A 20,631-nucleotide genomic window follows, 5' to 3' on the forward strand; every position below is an offset into this window, starting at 1 on the left:
TCAAGCAATCGAGTATTATTTTCAACAAACCAGCATTTCATTTATTTCATAATCTGTACACTTGAACCGAGGGCACTGACTTAACTGCGTTATTCGATCAAACTAGGTGACTGGGTCGAATTGGGTCCCCGGGTAAAATTGGGTAGCTGGGTCAAACTGGGTCAAGTTGGGTCACTGGGTCAAACTGGGTCACTGGGTCTAACTGAAAAGAGTATGACGTGACCCAGTGACCCAGTTTAATTTAGTGACCCAGGTGATCCAGTTGACCCATTGACCCAGTCCAACTCTGGTCGTAACTGCGAATTTCATTAAATGACGCACAAACAAAACACCAAATGATGACTCACTTCTTTGATTGCACTTAAATTTCAATTTAGACGACACTGGATCTGTTTGACCCTTCGACTAACGTCTTCATTTCGTTAATTCAACTTTAAACGGCGTAATAAAAATCTCATACTCAATCTTCTTCTACTAGACTGTACAACTGGCAAGATGGGACTATGTTGCAATATTACGCTCAAATACGGGAAAATTACAAATCACCAAAACAAAAAGCTGCTATGTTTCAACGTCCGCTACCAAATAAGCAACGATTAATGTTCTTTAGCAATATTAATCCATTGTCGAATCACTACCATCTGCGTTTATGGCGGCGAAACACACTTGCTTATTTAACTTCATAAGCTTTACGCAGCGATTACACTTATCACAATGACCGGAGATAACATGAGTTAATTTTAACAAAACATTTCAGGCAAATATTTCGAAATGTTCCTTATTAAATGAACAATAAAGTAAATTCAAAATACAGCGCGATTATTTAAACAAAATTAACGATCAATAAATCTAATTTGAACTCAAATTCGAAATTGCGTTAATTCTAAATTAGCGACCAACATCTAACGTTACAAGTATCTGAAATTTGACACATACAGGGTGCCCCAACATTACTGTAGGTACCGAAAGCAAATTAAACGCCAGCATGACCTAGTTTACACAACAATATCTACCACGGCAAATGAATACAGATCTTTATTCTTCAAAAGGCTTTCAGAGTTCCGCCAGAATACGCATCTGCCTTTTCCTGTTACTTCATGTGGTGCGCTGAGATCGGCTGTACCATTTTTGGCGGTAACTTCTCTGGTGCCGTTAGAACGCTTATGTTCTAATAAATTTGTTCAACTATGAAAAAAAATTATCAAAGTCCTCGTGTGAGATCGAAGGGACTTCAGCGCATTTTTGTGTGGCAAATCAGTATTCTATTAGCCACTTTCGACTCAACCATCAATAACAGATCTTGTCGAAGGCTACTACATTCACTAACCGCTTCCCACTTTCCGCGTGCACCCCCAATTCGCTTTTAAAGTTTTGACTCCACCATCAGTAAGATCGTGTCGGGAGCTACCACATTCCATTTGACGGTAGCCACTTCTGACGTCCCGTTCATCCGCAATTCGCTTCTATTGGCGACACGAGAAAGAGAGACAGCGATTCGAGATTTACGAAACGTTAAATCGCGTGAGTTCGCCACGGAAGGTAAAAGGCGCCCGAAGTTGACTACTTCTCGAAGGCGCGCGCGCGCGCGCGCCTCGCAAAAGGTCGTTAATTTCGCCCCTAGGACAAAAAACAAAATTCCGCCACGCAGGAGTTGTGCGCATTTACAACATCTTTCCGACGACACCAATTGGAAAAGAATCGGACCAAAACTGTAGTAGAAGATAGGAAAAAACTGAAAAACCTTCACGTTAGTATACTACGCTCGAGGATGACGCCCAGATGTCGCCAACCCCACATCATGTAGCCATGTCCCTAAGGTTGACAAATTTCACGTACACCCGTTGCCTTTCTACAAGAGTTCTTCTACGCGTCCACATTTGCAGCCAGCCAGCCAAAGTGAGATTAAAAGCTACTTTTTACAAATAAATTTGCAAAAATGCGCTAAAAAACGGGCCTTACAATGGACAGATTGAAGTAAACAAGGTAATAACACATCTGGTGCAGCATGACTTTCTCTCTTTAATACCAAGGAAAGTTACATCTTTGTTGGGAAACAAATTGGAGCGAAACTAAGAAATTTCCGAAATCTGGTCACCATATCTTAGCCAGATTCATAAGATTTAATTGTCAGCGTAACCTGCTCCCTCAATCGAGAATTTACAGGTTACACACATGGCAAAACGTATTAGTAAACGCAACAAATTTACACTAAACATGAAAAACATAACCGATTATCTTTAATCTAATTTACATCTAATAAGATTCCGGTACCTAATTCAAATGGATCAAGATCACTCGGTATGAAGTTAATTGCATCACCTGTAGCGAAAAACGTTAGTAAATTGCCTCCTAATTAAAGCGCGAATCAAAGATTGATATTCTTGAGCCCTCCGCGTAAAGGAAGTATGTCGTTCATTACTCACTTTTGATTACATTTCATTACATTTGCTTCACATCGTTTCATCTTTCCCTATAATAATTCCCCAAATAAACGCTCCAAATGTGCCGGCCATAAGTATAGCTTTCGCTAATTATGGGGTAATTGTCGGTGCTCTGGGTTAACAATTAATTTAGGTTGGCGTGGGCGTATTCAATGTTGTCAGTTTTACCTTGTACGCGCGAAAATTCTGGCGTGTTTACGTTCAATGGAATAAATACTAAATTCCATTCGGATCTATGGTTTAATATTCAGAGTTATGATTGAAAAGGCAGTGAAAATTGTGTACGAATCTATTCAACGTGGCGATGATGACGGGGAAATTTATTTTACTTCTGTCGACCCTTCGCGGCGATGTGAAATATTCAATTCCATAAATCACGTTTTCGATTACGATCTTTTAGTACGGCAGAATTGTGCTTGAAAAATTGATGTCTAAAGTTACTCGGTGCCAATCCAAAGCTTGACTTGAAGGTATACGGAAGAACTGTTTCTGGTAAATACCGGGGGCCAGTACTAAAATTGTTTCGTAGGTGACGTCAAGAACAAGCCGCATTCCTGACGAGGGCGCATCTTCGCCTTCGTACAGGTTTTGTTGACCTCAGAGTCCATAGCCAAGGACCTTTAAAAAGTAAAAGTCAATCCAGTGTAGTACGCGTACTTTCAACTTTAGTTTGGAAGTGAACGTAACCGTTAGCTCATTCGGTTATCGCCGATTATGAATGGGTTTGACCCCAAAAAAATTGCACTTAAAAGTGACACAAGATCATTCTACATGCCCGCTTCGTGCTACTAATATTAGCATTTAAATTCAAGTTTTAAAAATAGATCTTGTATACTTACCTGATGTAAAACGTTGCTATTAATATCTTAATCTTTGGAATGAGGTTCAGGTATTAATAAAACATGATAAAAATCCGTCGACTCTTTTTTTGAGTTTCAACATGGAATCAAAGCAGAATCAAGGCAAAGAAGAATTTTGAACAGGTTTACACTGCAATGATCAAACATCAACTGTCCTTATTTCGACCATTATCTATGGAATAAAACACCTACTACTATTTTTCTTTGTTTATAACTCTACCTATCAAGAGCGCCCTTATCTCGTCTCATTTAACGTTCTTAGAACGTCCAAATTGGTAACCGTAACCGTAGCAAGCATTAAAACACCAGGTGAAATTTCACTTCATAGCACTCGAATCTCGATTTAGACTTCGTTGTAATTACAATTATCGTATTGGCCCTTTGATAATGGACAAAACTCCCTTTAACGCGTATTGGGAGAATTCTTCGTAAACGTAATACACGCTTCCGCTTACTCGACTTATAAAATTCACTTTTCTCCGTGTAGCGTAACACAACTTGAGGATAACTCGACCACATTTTCTTCTACAAAACTTTATAAGTGGCAGAACTATCTTCGATATCGGCAACACTGATTATTTTGCCACAAATATCGCCGACCAAACAATAACACCCGATTAAGGTCTTCCCCTTCTATTTAAAACAATTTCTCTCTCTTTTCAACTTCCGTCTCCAGTTCTTAATGCGCCTTTGAACGATAAACGGGACCCGCGTTTTCTTATCTTAAAACTAATTAGCTTACGCCGCGATAACAAAGCTTCTTTATCTATGACAAACTTTTTACATTTCCCACGTAATTTTTTTCAGAGAACTTTTAACGTTAAAAATAAAAATTGAATACAGGGTGACCGATCACATGATTACAGGTGCAGATGTCCACCAAAACGCCCGCAAGGTGTAGTTTACATAGAATATAGCAACTTTAGTACACCTTCACTCTAGTGGGGATATGAAAATGCGTTTTCGGTAAGTACCTACCTGCAATATGCAGAGAAAGCTACAAAGGCGTAGAAGGGCCACGTGCGGTTGTTTTTGTCATTTCCGATTTTAAACTCAGAATTTTAATGAACTAGTAGGTACTTTAACTCGAGTTAAGCTTGTGTGCATTTTCAAATTTAAAGGTGGTTTCGTGAAAGTGATAGTTTGGCTGTACAAGTGTTTTTTTTTGTGGTTCGCGGTTGGCTTATTTTTTTGTTCGCACATTTTTTGATCGAGTACGAATACAGGATATGCGTTGTTTTTTTTTGAGGGGCGAAAAGTACTTAGTACGTATCTGTAATCAAAGGAGTTGGTGGCAGATATAGCGTAGATGTTGCTTCCCATTGCCTAAGTGATTTTGGATATGGGATCAAAAAATTCGGTAGGTAGAGTACTAAATGGTCTGGTAGCCGAGCAGTGGTTGGCCAATGAGATTTTGCTTATTTGTTTTTTTTTAATTACGAAAAAGGCGCATGTTTGTTTGGAACGCGTTTTGAGGGATTCGGTGTCGACGACTGGATCAGTGAGGTTGTCTAAGGGTCTGTGTCCGAAAAGTAGAGGTTAAATTCCGTGTTTGCTGTCGGAACAGGAAGGTTCATGCAATGAATCTCCACAGGTCGGTTCCTTTAAGAATATTACGATTACGTCAAATAAGCATAGGCTCTAAACAGATCAATACTTTATACAATAAACAAAATTAAAGTAGATAACTTACACTTATCGCTGGAATCAGTTTTCTTTAGGTTACAAATATTACGGCCCTGCTTTGAGAAAGGCTTCCTCCAAGAAACATTGAAAACTGCATCGCTTTTAGGGTGATACAGTTGAACCCTTTGATGACAGGTTCTCGTACAAAATGAGCTAGTATGTACTTCTTATTCTTCGGCTCACTAAGGATCCATGGTTTGGATCCGGCTTCGGGCATGTTTATTTTAAGTGTATAGTGGGTGGAGTTGGTAGAGCAGCCTTCGCTGAAACCACGCCCGCCTAAAAATAAATGCAGAAAAATGAGGTCCAGGGTAATCTATACGGCCGCAGTTTAAGAATAGCTTTTTAATTGTTACGGAGATTTAATATTAATTGTGTAAATAACAGTTAAGTATGCGTCCGTGCTGAACCAAAGCGAACGGTCTTTATCGGAATTTTATTAATATGAGCGTCATATTAGGTACTTTTTGTCAGACGTTTTATCCGCACGGGTATAAAATATGGCCCCACTACAATTTAGACGCACGAACGATTTACGTTTTATTCCGCGATTCACACAACTTTGCACGGAAGATTATTCTGTAATACTTACTTGTTGATTGCGGCGATCTTTCGTAAAATCGCCCGATTTAACTTGTGCTACAGTAAAATTGCCTTTTGACCCGGATATTTATAATTACCTACTAAGCGGGGCCTTTTGGAATATATTCGGCTACTTTCCAGGATGACGCTCAATAAAGTCCCACGACCGACCCCCCGACCTCACTAGTGGGATATTCTGGAAAAAGTGGAATTTCAAGTAAATTGTTATAAATAACGCAATTTTTCTCATTCGGGTATTTTTTTGCATATACAAGACATTTGAGATTTCAGATTCATTCTCCATACTAAACGACTTTCTATTGTTCTTAATATGTCGACGGTAAATATTTTCAGCTTCAGGATTTCAGGGCACCTGAATTTGACCTGGAATGAGGTTAAAATAGTTAAAAAATGTGCTATTTTTTAGGGGAATTTTTCGAAAGTTCGCTAGCAGAAGCTTTCAAAAGCACGACCGAAAGGTCCCGCTTAGTAATTATAAATGTACGGGTTTGGAGGAAAGTTGGTCGCATTTTACTATTATTGGATTATCCTAAAAACTGAATGGCAACTAGCTCGCACACTATTGCGATCGAGGTTGAGCCGGAACTCTCTAGTTTCTCTTAGTATGAGGTCGCTTAATGTAAAATTGTGTGATTATATTTACCAGCCGGATACAAGCACCAAATTTTCCATGAAGCTTCCCGGGACCCTAACAAACAATTTCTAAACGTTTATCGCTCAATGGAATCCTTTTTATAGGGGTTCGAACCCATGACAGTTGCCATTCTGCTCAGAAACTTGAATTTTTACAAAATTAATTCTTCGGCAAGTTTTTGTCATACGAAGCCAGCACTGCATAATATGTTACAATATTCGACCACTTGAAGTAATTTTTAATCGTCATTATGTGTTCCCGTGATTTAATTTCATGACACGCTTTAATTTGCCTGATGGCCATCTGTCCCGACTCACGCACTTTTTTATGAGTTCAAACGTATAGAGAATTTCCATAACACATTGAAATTCATTTTAGTGCCCTTTGTAATAGTTTCCAAAACGATAAAAAGAAAAACATTTGCAGAATACATTTGTTTGTCCTTAAATGTCCCCAAGCGGCGTCTTTCGTTTGCCATAAACATGTCATATGGGTAATAAATATAGCAATATACAAATAAATAAAACAAACGTACATAATACACAAATGCATGATGGAACGTAATAAATCAATACTCAAATAAATATTGTGGCTACAATTCGTAAATCAATAAGTAAATCAATATCAAGGTTGGTTAGTAATTCATTAGTCATCGCGTGATCTATGTACCTATACGTGTCTCGGATATATTTCGTACTTTTCTAATAAAAAACTCATCGGATATCGGATTTTTTTGCTACCCTAGGGTCTTCAGAACACTGTGTCAACTACATATGGAATCGGCAATGGAGCTACGAAATTAAAAAAAGTTCAAACTTTTGTTTTTTGTGTGCCATATATCGTTGTATTCGTAATAAAAAATGCTACTCCATACAGCATGTACTTTTTTTACGGGCCATATAAAAAATAAAGTTGATGATTTCTCCGAAACGAAACGTTGTGTTGAAAATCACTTAACGGTGCCTTATAGTTCAAAAAGTGGCAATGAGAATGTGTGTTTTATTTTTTTGTCTGTTCAAATAACAGCAGGAAAAAATAAAAACCAAATCGGCAAATTTCGGTTTTCCTGGCATATCTTCGGAAGTAATCGGAATTTTCTGAACTGATATCTCATTAATTGCGCATCTTTTTTGTCTACTATGACCATCGTCGTATCTTCTATGGTTTCGGAGTGACCAAAGCCTATGTGATTAAAAAATTGCATCAAATTACAAAACGGCCAAGTCCGCGAATTTAAAAATGACCTCTCGTAAATGTTGTCTAAACTGCACGTTTCTAATTACGCATATTTGGACGCTGTTATTTTCAACTAAATCACAACACTAGGTATAAGATCGACAACGCAGGCAAGATCTAAAACTTGAATTCTCCAAAAACTTTTGCCCCTTATTGTTATGGATTAATCAAATTTTCCACAGTTATCGGTTCGCGCGCCTCGAATATCCATTTCCATTGGATGCAGAACCGAAAATTACTTGCAATACGCGACAAATCGGTCATAGGTGGAAAGTTGGAAACCGACGAACTTGCCAAAACTTTAAAATAAATATGAACGGTATATTGAGCTCCCTTTTTCTCTTAGCACGGATTTAAGTTAACCCGTAAATCTATCTTAAGAATGACGCCAAAAGGAAAATTGCGAAGGGAATCTCGGAAACAAAATTAACTCGTCTCAAACAATAAATTTAATGTAATCCGGACGATAATTTATTTAACAAAAAAAAAGAGCCAGACGAAATGGTAACTGTAGTCGTTTCTCATAAGCTCTCCCGAAGCAAAAAAGGGAAACGTCAAATATAAAAGCTTTGAATTAAAAAATTCAACAAACGCCCTGGAACATACAAAACGATGAATTTTTCAAATATGGCTTTTTATTCATACAGCCCTATAAATGTTGAACTTATGGTGAGCTGGTGTAATTAGCAGATGCTATAAATATACGTACAACAAAAAGCTGGCTGCAAGTTTAAAATTAACTGCGTGGGATATTGTGTTTCAAGCTACTTTTAAAATAAAAGGAATAAACTTTTTTTATGTCTGTTTGCATAACCGCATTCAAATTTAGTCCTTAATTATAAAGCTGGAACAACGACCTGTTTTATCAATTACTAGTTTGAAATTGTAATATCTACTCTTGAAGGATGGCAGTGTACTCTTTTTGGCAACTCCACATCGTTTTTTGTATAACTATACAAAGAGCTTTTGTATAAGTCGAACTTGAGCAAAATTAATACAATTTAGCTACGCTCGTTTTGAAACCCACAGATATGTTAACGGAACGTGTCTGATCCCTAGTACTTTGTAAGCCAAACTTTACGCTTTGTATTAGGGTGTATACACGAGAATAAACGTGCCCAGTTCGTATTTTAAGCGCAATGGAAATGTTTATTATTATAACCCTTAATCGTCCAGGATTAGACTCCTAGCAGTTACACATTGTGGAGTTCCAGGATCAGTTTAAAGTAAATACAATACAGTTTTTAGTGTTAGAAGGTGGAGGCTTTCATTGCGTATTGTAGGTATTTTGAAATTGATCAGAAAACATTTTTTTCTACGAAAGTGTAGAAACACGATTGTTTTTGTAGGTAAATTGATTGTGAAAACAGGTCTTTGAAACACTAGTGCGGCAATAGTACATTGAAATACTCGTTTTTCAATAATACCGTTTCTGCACTTGTATTTCAATGTACAATACTCGTTTTTCAATAATACCGTTTCTGCACTTGTATTTCAATGTACTATTTCATATTCCAACTGGAATAGGTACATAGTGCCGAGGTGTGCAAAAATTGCTATGAAATCATACAGTGGATAAATAAAATGTACAAGGAGGTAAGTGCGATTTTACCTTCTGGTTGAGTTGGAATACGATATTGACTCATGTGACGTTAGCAGTAACCAGCCAGTAATAGATTTTGCATATTTGTAGTTAGCAATGACAACGGTACAGCAATGAATATGCAAAAATATGCATATGAATGGATAAAACCCATTTAGGGATGTTATGACACTAATTATATGAAATATTGCAATTGATATTAAATCTGTACACATCAGCCCTTAAATACCACAATAAAATTTATACACGTTGACTCTCCCATTGGCTTTATTTTTTTAGAAGTAATTTTCAAACTTGGCGTTATTTAAGGGATTATGTTGCAATACTTCACAAGAAATTTGAAAAATCATCAATTCATCACTCCATTATGTTCCGAGTAAGAGATCGATCCATCAATTTTTTTGCGACGAGGTTTGCGATATTCAGGCTCACTTATCAAACTTGCTAACTGCTAACAGATTCAGGAAACTACATTTCTTTAATAAACTGAACTCAATGGCTCGAACGGGCTAAATAAGATGAAAAAATTTACGGTGACTGCCCGGACGGTAGAAACTTTTAACTTTATTAAGCAGACAACTGCTCCGTACTAACGAAATAAACTTTCGTGTTCCTGAATACAAAACAATTCGTTTGAAAACCTTTTCACAGAATTTACATGCTCTTTACTATCGCGAAAAACTAACAGCTAGGCCCGTTTCCGGTATTTAAACACCACTTCCACCATAAGCTAATCTTTTTCAAGATCTTTCAAATCGACCGCCAATCAGAATCGGACTTGATAAGGCCAGCTTTGAAGGAACGCGTTCCCACTTAGCCGAAATAACGTGCAATTCTGCGAAACACCTTATAGCTTCCGACCGTGACAAGAACACGTGCGTTAATTAAATTTGGTCCGATAAAAACTCCATATCGCAAACGACCAGATATCTCTATATTGTAACACGCAATTTACACACAATTTACAAAAGCGATAAACTTTAAACAAGGAATAAGTACGCAATTTTACTAATGTAAAAGGTAAAATAACACAGAGCTACAAATTCAAGTAAAATAAACTTTGTGCTTATTCATAAATAATCTTCCAGATTTTTACACTTAATAAATTGAAATATTTTCATATACAGGGTGTCCCATAATTATTTTTGGTGTTTAGACCGAAATAGGTTTACGTGACGTTGTTTACTTATCCAGTATAGGAGTTCTTAGAATAATTAGGATTCGATATCGCCATGATCCCAAGAACCCAAGATTTGTCAAGATCAGAATGTCTCGCTTTCCAGTGGAATAGGAACATCTTCGAAACGAAATGAAAAGTTTCCGATCCACTGTTTAATTAGAAAAAAATGTGTCTGTTCTCTGTTGCATGCTAATCGTGAAGAATTTTATGGCCAACTTCAATTAGCGCTCGTTTTGATAATCTTAAGAAGCAAAAAGTTGTTATTTATACTTTTACACATTATTAATAATATCTCTATCAACATACAGATAATTTCATTGAAACATCTACAGTGAGTAATTGACTACATATGTTTTTCTATAAAAAAAATTCTTCTATTTAGCGTAAATAAGCAGTAATAATCATAATCTGGCCATTAAAAAAAACTTTATGGTTCACTCGCACTTTACAAGATATCAATAAATCATTACAGTGGCAACAAAAAGGCTTCCATAAAAATACGATACCGTACGCTTCTGAAATGTGAAATGAATGAATGGATGAAGTGTCAAAGGCTAAAAGAGGTTATAAAAAAGTCAACTTTCAGCAATGAATTCACATTACAGTTCAAATGTAATGCGGAAAGTTTAATCTAAACGTAGGGATTATTACATTTTTTTTTAACTCGTTTTTAGGATGACTATTAGTTGGCTTTCATTCCGACCACTTTATTTCGATTCACATAATAGCGGAAGACAAAGAGGATTATTAGTTTAAAGAGGACTTATTCTCTGCTTGCGTTTCGATGGTATTGAAAAACCTTTCACCTCATTGAAAAAATGGTTGAAAATAACTACAATTAATATTTTGTGTGTAGCAAAAGCAACGACAACTATTGATTATTCATCTCTACAGCTTTCAAAGATCGTCTAGTTTTTAAAAGCTGGATAGTCCAGCGGATAAGAGCTCAAATCTTGTACTTTGTCAATAGAAGGTGCTACTTTGCACGCAACTTCTACATACGTAAAGACACAATATCAGCATTGAATAATTTTATTATTCAAATAGTGACTCGCATAATATTGTGTGTTGCCATTGTTGGTGGCTTCTTTTTAATAATCCTTCTATAACTACGGTTCGAAACACCTAAACGGCGTCAAAAATGTATTACGTCATCTTATTCTCATTTATCCGTTGATAAATCAATTAGGGAATGTTGCCTGAGAAACATTGGAAAACGTTTTTGGCGGAATCTGCCTTACCATCTTTCAAACATGGTCTTAAATGCATCGTTAATGCTGTCATATACCTGTGAAGGAAATGTCAAAGGTAGATATTTAAATCTTCTACCCTAAGGTGCATTCATTCAAAACTTCAATCAATATTGCGATTAGAAAGTGGAATAGATTTGACAGCATACCTACTCTAAACCACGTGCGTTTGTGAAAGCTTCCCACAAAGGATACGAGCCAAAGACACCTTTTTCATTTGCAAAAAGCGATCCGAGAGGATATTTTATTTCCATCCTAAATTACAAATATAGTTTCATATGTCATATTAGAAGTAATGTTACTTAGCAACCTCGGCGTGTTTAAGCCCCAGTTGCACCAACAAAATTAATGGCCGTTTGCACCGACAAATTTAAGTGGAGCTTAGCTTAAGCGTAGCTTAAAATCCATGGCAACCATTGTCTCAATAATCGTTGCCATGGATTTTAAGGTACGCTTAAGCTAATCTCCACTTAAATTTGTGGGTGCAAACGGCCATAAGCCTTGCTTAAAGTTAAGTCGAACTTAAAATCTATAGCAACGATTATTAAGACAATCGTGGCTATGGTATTTAAGTTATGCTTAACTTTAAGGGATACTTAATTTTGTTGGTGGAATTGGCTCTTAATCGCCTTTTGTTTGAAACAGCGATTCTGATGCAGGTATAATAAAAAAAAATGTGCTATTGTTTACGTTTTGTCCGTCCGGACCCACTTCTGCCTTTTTGAGTTACTTCTAGGGGAATGATCCTAGAGTTCTGGAATTATTTTGCAGAAACGAAGTTTTATAACTCTCCACTTCCGCTTTATCTGTTGATGGGGCTCCCAATCTTAATGCTAATATTTTAAGAATATTTCGGAGCAGTCAAAAGGCGCAAAATTTGCGTTTCTAAAATTTTTATTTCTAGTAACCATAACGTATACTGGGATAGAATTAAACAGCTTTGCCTGCGTTTTTCATTCTGAACAACTTTTCTTAATAACATTTGTGGTCTCCAAAGAGCACTTTACTGGTATGAAAAAAAACCCGTTTTTTGAAAATATCAAAGGCACCTTTGATTTTTCGAAACAGAAATTATGTTACAAATTAGTTTCCAACTAAGCGGGGCCGATCCCTAGGACCCAGAAGCCCAAATTTTTTATTTTACAAGAGACGACCTAACAATCAGGGGACATACTCTATGTATATGGGATGTTACTAAATTTGATGTACATACGGAGAGGATTAGTTATTTGGTTTATTTTATATTTTATTACTAAGAGTTCATATAAACATAGATCCGTTACCAATCTACGGGGTGTTCTAATTTCACGATTTTTTAAATTTTTTTTTAGGCATATAATAATAATAAATAAGTTATTTTTACGATAAAACATTGTTTACTATACATATACTATGTACGCAACTAAAAGGGCAAAGTTCAGATGCTAGTGACGAAATTCGCCCACAAGCCCTGCTCTACCACTTAACCCTTACTCCTACAGTTTTTAAGATATTTAGCTCAAATTTGAAATATAAGTTACATTGAATAGCTTACGTCATTGGACATGATAATCATGAAGAAAATCTACAGAGGTTTCGAGGATGGTTTTCAGTGGTCAGAGGAAGTTTTTTCGGTGCACCGCTGATAAATTGTTAAAAAAAGAAATTAATATTCTGGTTTGTTAAGAACCCGGTCTCTTGTATTTTTTCGTATCTGCGACCGTTATCGAAAAAAATAAATAAAATTCAATTGTCTATAGTTAAGTTTAGTAAAATGTTTAAAATAGTTCAGTAGACTCTGGCTTCATTTGGATAATCTCTTGTTTTTATTAATTTTGACAGTTCGGATTTGAAATTGTATCTTGTGTTTGCAGGAGATATAAGGAAAATAACTTGTGAAACTATAACACCCTGTATATCGGTACCGAAGCGTTTCCGGACCTATGTTTATATGAACTTTTAATAATAAAATAACAAAGAATTAGCCTTTTCCGTATGTACACAATATTCAGGAACACCCTGTATATACTACATATTATTTTGGCTATTATATGAAAAGGAAACAACTCAGTAGTAGTAGTAGGTATTTTATGACAGTTTAGAAGTGGAAACATTACAAACTGCGAAACCAAAAAGTATCGAAAAGTATCAAAAATCATCTAAAAGTACCAAAAAGTAAACAAAATTACGAAAATTAATGAAGGAAAACTATCTTTTGAAATTACTGAAAATATTAGTGTACATTGTGTCCCATTTAGGTGGAGACAGCAGTGTATCTCAGCTGTTTTTAAAGATAGAGACTAGCGTTTTTCGCAACCCTGTGCCACTTTTTAGTGAAAATCATTCAATCTTATCTACGTTTGTTTCTAAGATACAGGGTGAAAACGAAAAGTTTGATCTTTTGGGATATATCCTATCACCCATGTAAGATAAAAAAAGGTAAAAATTGCATATTTTAGATATTTTTACATAAAGTCCAGTGACGTAGTAAACAAACTTTTTTAACTACAGTTTCTGAGATTTGACCCAATATTGATTTTTTTTAATGCGACACCCTGAATATTTTAACGGTAGTTTGTTAATTTTTTCTTGATTACATTGATGTATCACAATCTATATTTTTGTAATATAATTATATTATACCTGTAACAGTGAGAGATACGATGTAGATTAACTGGAAGCAAAGTTGCCCCCTTTTGTGATTTAAAAAACTCATTTAAAATTTTTGAAAATCACTGATATCAAAAAACAAACGGACAATGTCAAATTTCGTTTTCTTTTCTCCAACTTCAATGGTCGGAAGTGGACCATTGCCGTTAGCACCCTATAGGGTCACTTTTTTCAGGGAATCTGAATCCGTGATCAAAATTTTTCTAACACGCTGGATGTCGAAGCTGTAGGCTACAACTTTCTTATTTCTTATAGGCGCTGTGTTTGATTATCACTGAACGACATACAGGACGAAAAACGCGGGTCCTGATCTTGCTGAATCAACATGGCTATGATGGCGATGTATTCAATTGAATTTTTTGTTGTCCTCTATCTCATTCCGTAAAATTCCAATATGGCGTCCATAAGAAAGTATATAGTAGCCTGTAGCTTCTACATCTAGCGTGTTATGGAAATTCTGATAACAGATTCATATTCTCTGACATGAAATCGAAATTTCACATTTTCGGTGATATCTTTGCATTTTTAATGATTTTTCAAAAATTTCAAATGCGTTTTTTTAGTCACAAAGATACCAAGTTTTTAAGATGCCTCCATAGAAAAAATATCCATCGATTGGGGAAAGTCACTTATAGGAGATCTATGACGGCACGGATGAAGTGCAATAATTTGGTCGAAATACACATGGATAGCATTTAAGTAATGCGTTTGGACGTTTCCCCTACAAAATTGGTGCAGAAATAACGATATTGAAATTTTTTGTTGAGATGAACGAACGAACGACCGTCAACTAAAAAAAATAATCTCATATTTGTTAGCCAAAATTCTTTAAAAATAAAAGCTCGGGGGACAATTGCTATGGCCCTCATAATGCTTTCTCGGATTGTGATTTTGCTTTACGCACCTTTGTTCCGACGGCATAGGGGGATGTTAAAGGGAGTGTCAAACGTAAACCTTTGTCATTTCAAGATGTCGAAGTGAAATCTAAACAATTAGGTACCCAACGCCTCGTGAGCGAATTATAGGGAAGCGAGGAATACTATAAAGGCACAATTAGATGGTTGGCTCATTGTTTTCGAAGTTTTGCAAAGGGAGTTGTAATTTCTTTTCATTGCCCATGATTCTTATTTTGCTCTCAGATTTAACGTTTCCGTTTTATGCAGATGCCGATCCAGTCGATACGATTTGACGTTGGTCACTATTTAGTTTTATCATTTTCCCATTAATTTTACGACGCGCTCTCACGAACAAGTTTTCACACTTCAGCACCAGCGCTTTAATGCCGTTCACATAAAACTTCCACTGCAGCTGATCCAAGCAAAGAGACTAAAATTTTATAATTGAATTTTACGGCGACGAAACGCGGCGCAATTAAATTGATGATACCTTTTTATATCTGCACTAAAACGTTTTTGTTTCCGAAATGGAATTTTCACGTCCGTCATTTTTATGCAACGCGTATTGATTGTTTGCGACAAATCCCCATCCCGATTTCGTTTTCCCCTTCACTAATAACTCCATTATTTTCAGGAAAGAAGCAGAATGGCACCGCGTTTAGAACAAATAGTCTCGGAAGTGGGACGAGGACGCCACCTTTAGAAAGAAAAAGTAAATTTTCGGCCTTAGGAAAATTATTTAAACCGTGGAAATGGAAACGGAAAAAGAAGTCGGATAAGCTAGAGGCAGTTTCCAGAAGTGAGTAAAATTTTGCTATTACTTATTTACGTTTTTTCGCAATTTTGTGTCTACCTAGTAAAACGCTGATCGCTTTTCTTTGTAGCAAGAGCCTATTTCAATTAAGTAAGTTTGTGTCGTTTGGGTATTGTTATGTGTGTGTTTCCTTTCAGCGTTAGAAAGAAAAATTTCTGTCCGAGCCAATAGGGACGAGCTGGTCCAGAAAGGGATACTTCTTCCAGATAGTCCTATTACTCCCATATCCGAGCCAAGTAAGTGAATACAAATTTTCATGTTCCATTTGTAGATAGGTAGCTTGTCGCTCGCTTTTTAACACTTGAAGGCTTTTAAAATGCTTTTTTCTCTCGCAATGTACTGTAAACGATATCCATCGAAAGAAAATGTCGGTATTAAATGGGATTTCGTTCGAATTTTGTTCGCAACTCAAAAAGGAACTTGTCGAGGTCGAGTGGCTTAAGTATTTACTTGCTGTGAAATACGAGCGCGTGTGGATTTACTCAGAAATAGGAATTTTCACTGTATTTCGATATTTTCAGATTTTCTCTTCCTATACGATCGCATGGGAAAACGTGTTTATTTTTCATTATTGCAGGGAATTATAACTAGATTTCGTAGTGCTGGTAGTAAAATTGTGTCAGTGTCGCCATATCTACACAAATTTCTGATTTATTCTTCCCCAAAAAGTAAAAGATATTAAAAAGCAAATATTTTCGAACTGAAAGGACTTGATTACTCCGAAGTTACAATCAGTATTAAACATTAAACAGTTTTTTTTTGGAATTTTTGAACTGTTATAGATCTCAAAGTTCAAACTTGTTTGTTTTTCTACGCATTTGAGGTTATTTTCGTTCCTATGACGATATCGAGAAACAAATTACACTAACAAATCGGTTTCCCTATCCAACAATAAATTAACATCCACGTCCAATTTGATAAAATGTGCACCCTGTTATTGCTCTCTCGGGAGTAACTAAGGGGAGTGTCAAGAATAAAGGAGACCACATTCGCCTTCTCTTGCAAAAATTAGAATTAGATCTCTCGCGTTATGTATTTAATATCTTATAATTACATCTTTAGCGTTACGATAATGAAGGGTGCGGGGTACACTTATCCCTCCCCTCCCCCATACCCTGTAGATCTTTCCGGAATAATTGAGTATTCACTTCAGAATTTATCAGAAGCAATGCCAAGTGATAAATAACGAGAGTGTCGTGAAGACATTTGTCATAAACAGCGCATCGATATACAATTAACTATGTACGTGAAAAAAAATTGGGCGGTTTCGTTTTGGAATTACGCTTACAATTACAATTTGCGTCCACACCTATATAAGAGGATGGAATTAACATTTTTGTTCAGAAGATGTCCTAGCACTGCTTTACCAGGATGGCGTATGTGGCGCTTTGGCGCTTTTGATTATGTGTCGTCAGGGTGACTTAACTCGTACATAGTGCCATGTTAGCAAATGATAAGTTCGCCATGGTGCGGGCCTCCGCTAACAACTCGACGCTACCTAATTGACCTTCGGTTCTCAAGATGTCTGCAATAAAAGAGGTCTCTAATGAGAGAGTCCGGCTTTAAGGTTTTTGATTACGAATACAACGATGTACAGCATACAAAAAAAGATAGACACTGTTGGTTGCAACAGGATGGTGCACCCGCGCACAACGCCCTAACGGTGCAAGGATACCTATTGGACACACTTTCCACTTTTCAGGAAATGTGTAAAGAAAAACCAAGAACACGACAAACCAAATGCTAAAAAATGAGGGGGCGATGAAAACCCGAACAATTGAAAACGAAGGGAACGAAAATTGAAGGTCGCGACCTAGGTAGTATCGAAGGCCAAGGCGAAAACAAAAACACAGTTAGAAGAATAACACTCGCGATTAACGAAATAATGAAAAACATAAGTGGAGTGGAAACTCTGACACTGAAACGAGAAACACTGAAAGAGGTGGAAAAAGTAGAAATCAAAGAACATATGAAGTAGAACAGCAAGAGACAGAGGGACAGAAGGATGGTCAAAGAGTGAGCTTCTTAACCTCCTCGCATAGAATTGAGCGCCACCCAGTTTAACTAACCTGGTATAAACCGGAGAAGATACCAGGGAAGTAATAATAACATTCAATGCGAAAATACTGATATATTATTCTTGAACGACAATCAAAATAAATTTAATAAATGTAAATTGAGTTTCCTCTCAATACAAAATATTTCCCGTGAATTCCACACGATTACGTTAAACTTCAAATAAAATTCGCAATTAATTCCCCCAAATGAATAAATCCCCTGACTCAATAATCGAAAAAAAGTGATTGACTGAATCTCACAACGATTCTCAATAAGTAAAATATTCCGTGCAAACATTCGCGCCGATAATGCCAAGAACAAGTAACAAATTAACAACATAAGAACAAATGTGACCCTGAGTAATGCAGGGCGCGACGCCGGAAGTGATCTCAATTCCAACGTTCTGTCCGGAAAACCTACAATAAATCGATATTCCCAAGCCAAGGCTCGAATTAAACAAAAACAGGATACTAGGAGTTAGACTAGATAGAAACCTGGAATATATTAGACATACCAAAAAAGCAATAGAAAAGGCAGAGAAAGCAACAACGAGCATACAAAAGTTATTCTGGAATTGTGGTCGTTAACAACGTGGTAATGTACGGGAGTGAAATATGGAACAAGGACACTAAATGTAAATGTACTAAAAGCAAATTAGACAAACTGCAGATGAAGATGGCGCTGTGCATATCGGGGGCATATCGCACACAACCCAATAAAGCTCTATTTTTAAGATCCAGCACTATACCCATAAGATTGTTGGGAGAGGAGAGGAGACACCCGTCAGAATGAGAAGAGAAAAATTAGAGGAATGGCAAAGAGAATGGAAAGTGTTGAAAAGTGTTCTGTACAAACTTTGTATAAGTATCAAGGAGTGAATGTTATATAAAATAATTGAAGTAGTTGTATTCTATAAACAAATTAAAAAGCTTGTCAATATTATTCAATATCTTTGATTTTGAGTATGGTTGTATCAAGATAAGATCCAGGGTACAACTTTCACATGGACCACTCCGTACAGTCCACAGCTTAATGGAAAAGCGGAACGTCTAAATCGTACATTGTGCTAAAAAATGCGTGCACTGTTGTTTGACGCTGAAATTGAAAAGACGTTCTGGAATGAAGCATTAAGAGTAGCTTGTTATGTAACAAATAGGTCACCATCATCAGCGATAATTGGTAAAACTCCAATTGAGGCCTGGACAGGCATTAGACCAAATTTGAAGAATTTACAAATTTTTGGTAGTGACGTGTATGTAAAGGTTTTGCCGAGTACAAAGAAATTGGAATCAAAATCGGTAAAATTGAAAATGGTTGGTTATTCAGCAATTGGATATCGTTGCTGGGATGAAAACAAACAAAGAATTGTAATCTCACGAGATGTGCAATTTGTAAAAGAAACAAAATCATCTGAAGATGTTTCTCAGATTGTTAGAGAACCACAAATTGTTAATTTGGATTTGCTGGAACAAGAATGTAATGGTGATGCTGATGAGTCGTATAATGATATGCTGTTGCCAGAATATCAGAATGACAGTGACGAAAATCATTTTAATTCTGATATCATGGACGACACGGATTCTGAAGAAGGAAATAATGCAGATCTGAACAGAAAGTGCTTTCTAGCACTAAGAGATCGAACTCGTCTGGGACGACCAGCATATTTTAATGATTACGTTATGTTAACATACACTGACGTAATGAAAAGTGTAGATAAAGAGCTTTGGGAGAAAGTGATAAATGAGGAAAAAATGTCTCTTGCGAAAAACAAAACCTGGATTCTTGTAAAAACCGAAGAAGCGAAAGGCAGAAAAATTTTGAATAGTAAATGGATTTTCAAAGAAAAAGAAAATGGAACCAGGAAAGCTAGACTAGTTGTAAGAGGTTTTCAACAAGAAAGAGGAATAGATTTTCAAGAAACATATAGTCCTGTGGTAAATATGACAAGTTTGCGAATACTTCTTACGATAACGGCTGCTAAAGAATTTAAAATAAGAATCTTTGATGTAAAAACAGCGTTTCTTCATGGGGAACTGAACGACGAAACATTCATGCAAATTCCGGAAGGTTATCCAAAGAAGGAAGGAATGATATGTAAGTTACAGAGAAGTTTATATGGGTTAAGACAACAATGTTCATCACTTTCAGTTCATTAACACATCCCTAAACCGTTTAAATTTAATTGGCAATAATGGCTTAGTAAGTATGTCGGCTATTTGATATTCGGTGGGACAATGTATCAAATCAAATACACCTTCACTTAATTTTTCACAAATGAAATAATACCGCACATCAATGTGTTTGCTGCGACCATGTGTCAGGTAACATTAATAATATTTTTGACATTAGCATAGTATCCGATACATTTTCGTTTAAAGACTTTAACCTGAATGCAATGTTTTGTAGTGATGCAACATTTTCTGCAACACATTGTCTATCATCAAATTTGAGTTGATAGAATTTACTTAACAACGTACATTTCAAGGTATCGGTATCACGCTCAAAAATACTTTTTAGTGCGTCATACATTTCTTTTCCCGTACTTTTGGTCATTAAATGTATGAGCACGCTTTTATCTACTGTAGTAATTAAGATTTTTTGAACCTTGGCATCCTGTCTTTTCCATTTAGAAATTATATTTTCAACTGCAGTTTTACCTTCTCCTTTTACCGGTTCAGGGCATAATTCTGTACCGTCAACGTGTCCGTAAATACCCGCCGC

At 36.3% G+C, this 20,631-nt stretch overlaps 1 protein-coding gene across 1 annotated transcript in view; it reads left to right on the forward strand.

Annotated features, from left to right (window-relative positions):
• LOC116176179 (phosphatase and actin regulator 1-like) overlaps nt 1-20,631 on the forward strand; it is a 51,630-nt gene that overhangs the window by 19,518 nt on the left and 11,481 nt on the right. Inside the window, exons 2-3 of the mRNA XM_031494657.1 lie at nt 15,673-15,837; nt 15,990-16,088. Coding sequence (XP_031350517.1) covers nt 15,673-15,837; nt 15,990-16,088 — 264 coding nt within the window. The remainder of the gene's footprint in view (nt 1-15,672; nt 15,838-15,989; nt 16,089-20,631) is intronic.

This window comes from Photinus pyralis, unplaced genomic scaffold, assembly GCF_008802855.1.
Source record: "Photinus pyralis isolate 1611_PpyrPB1 unplaced genomic scaffold, Ppyr1.3 Ppyr1.4_LG7, whole genome shotgun sequence".
Lineage (NCBI taxonomy): Eukaryota > Metazoa > Arthropoda > Insecta > Coleoptera > Lampyridae > Photinus > Photinus pyralis.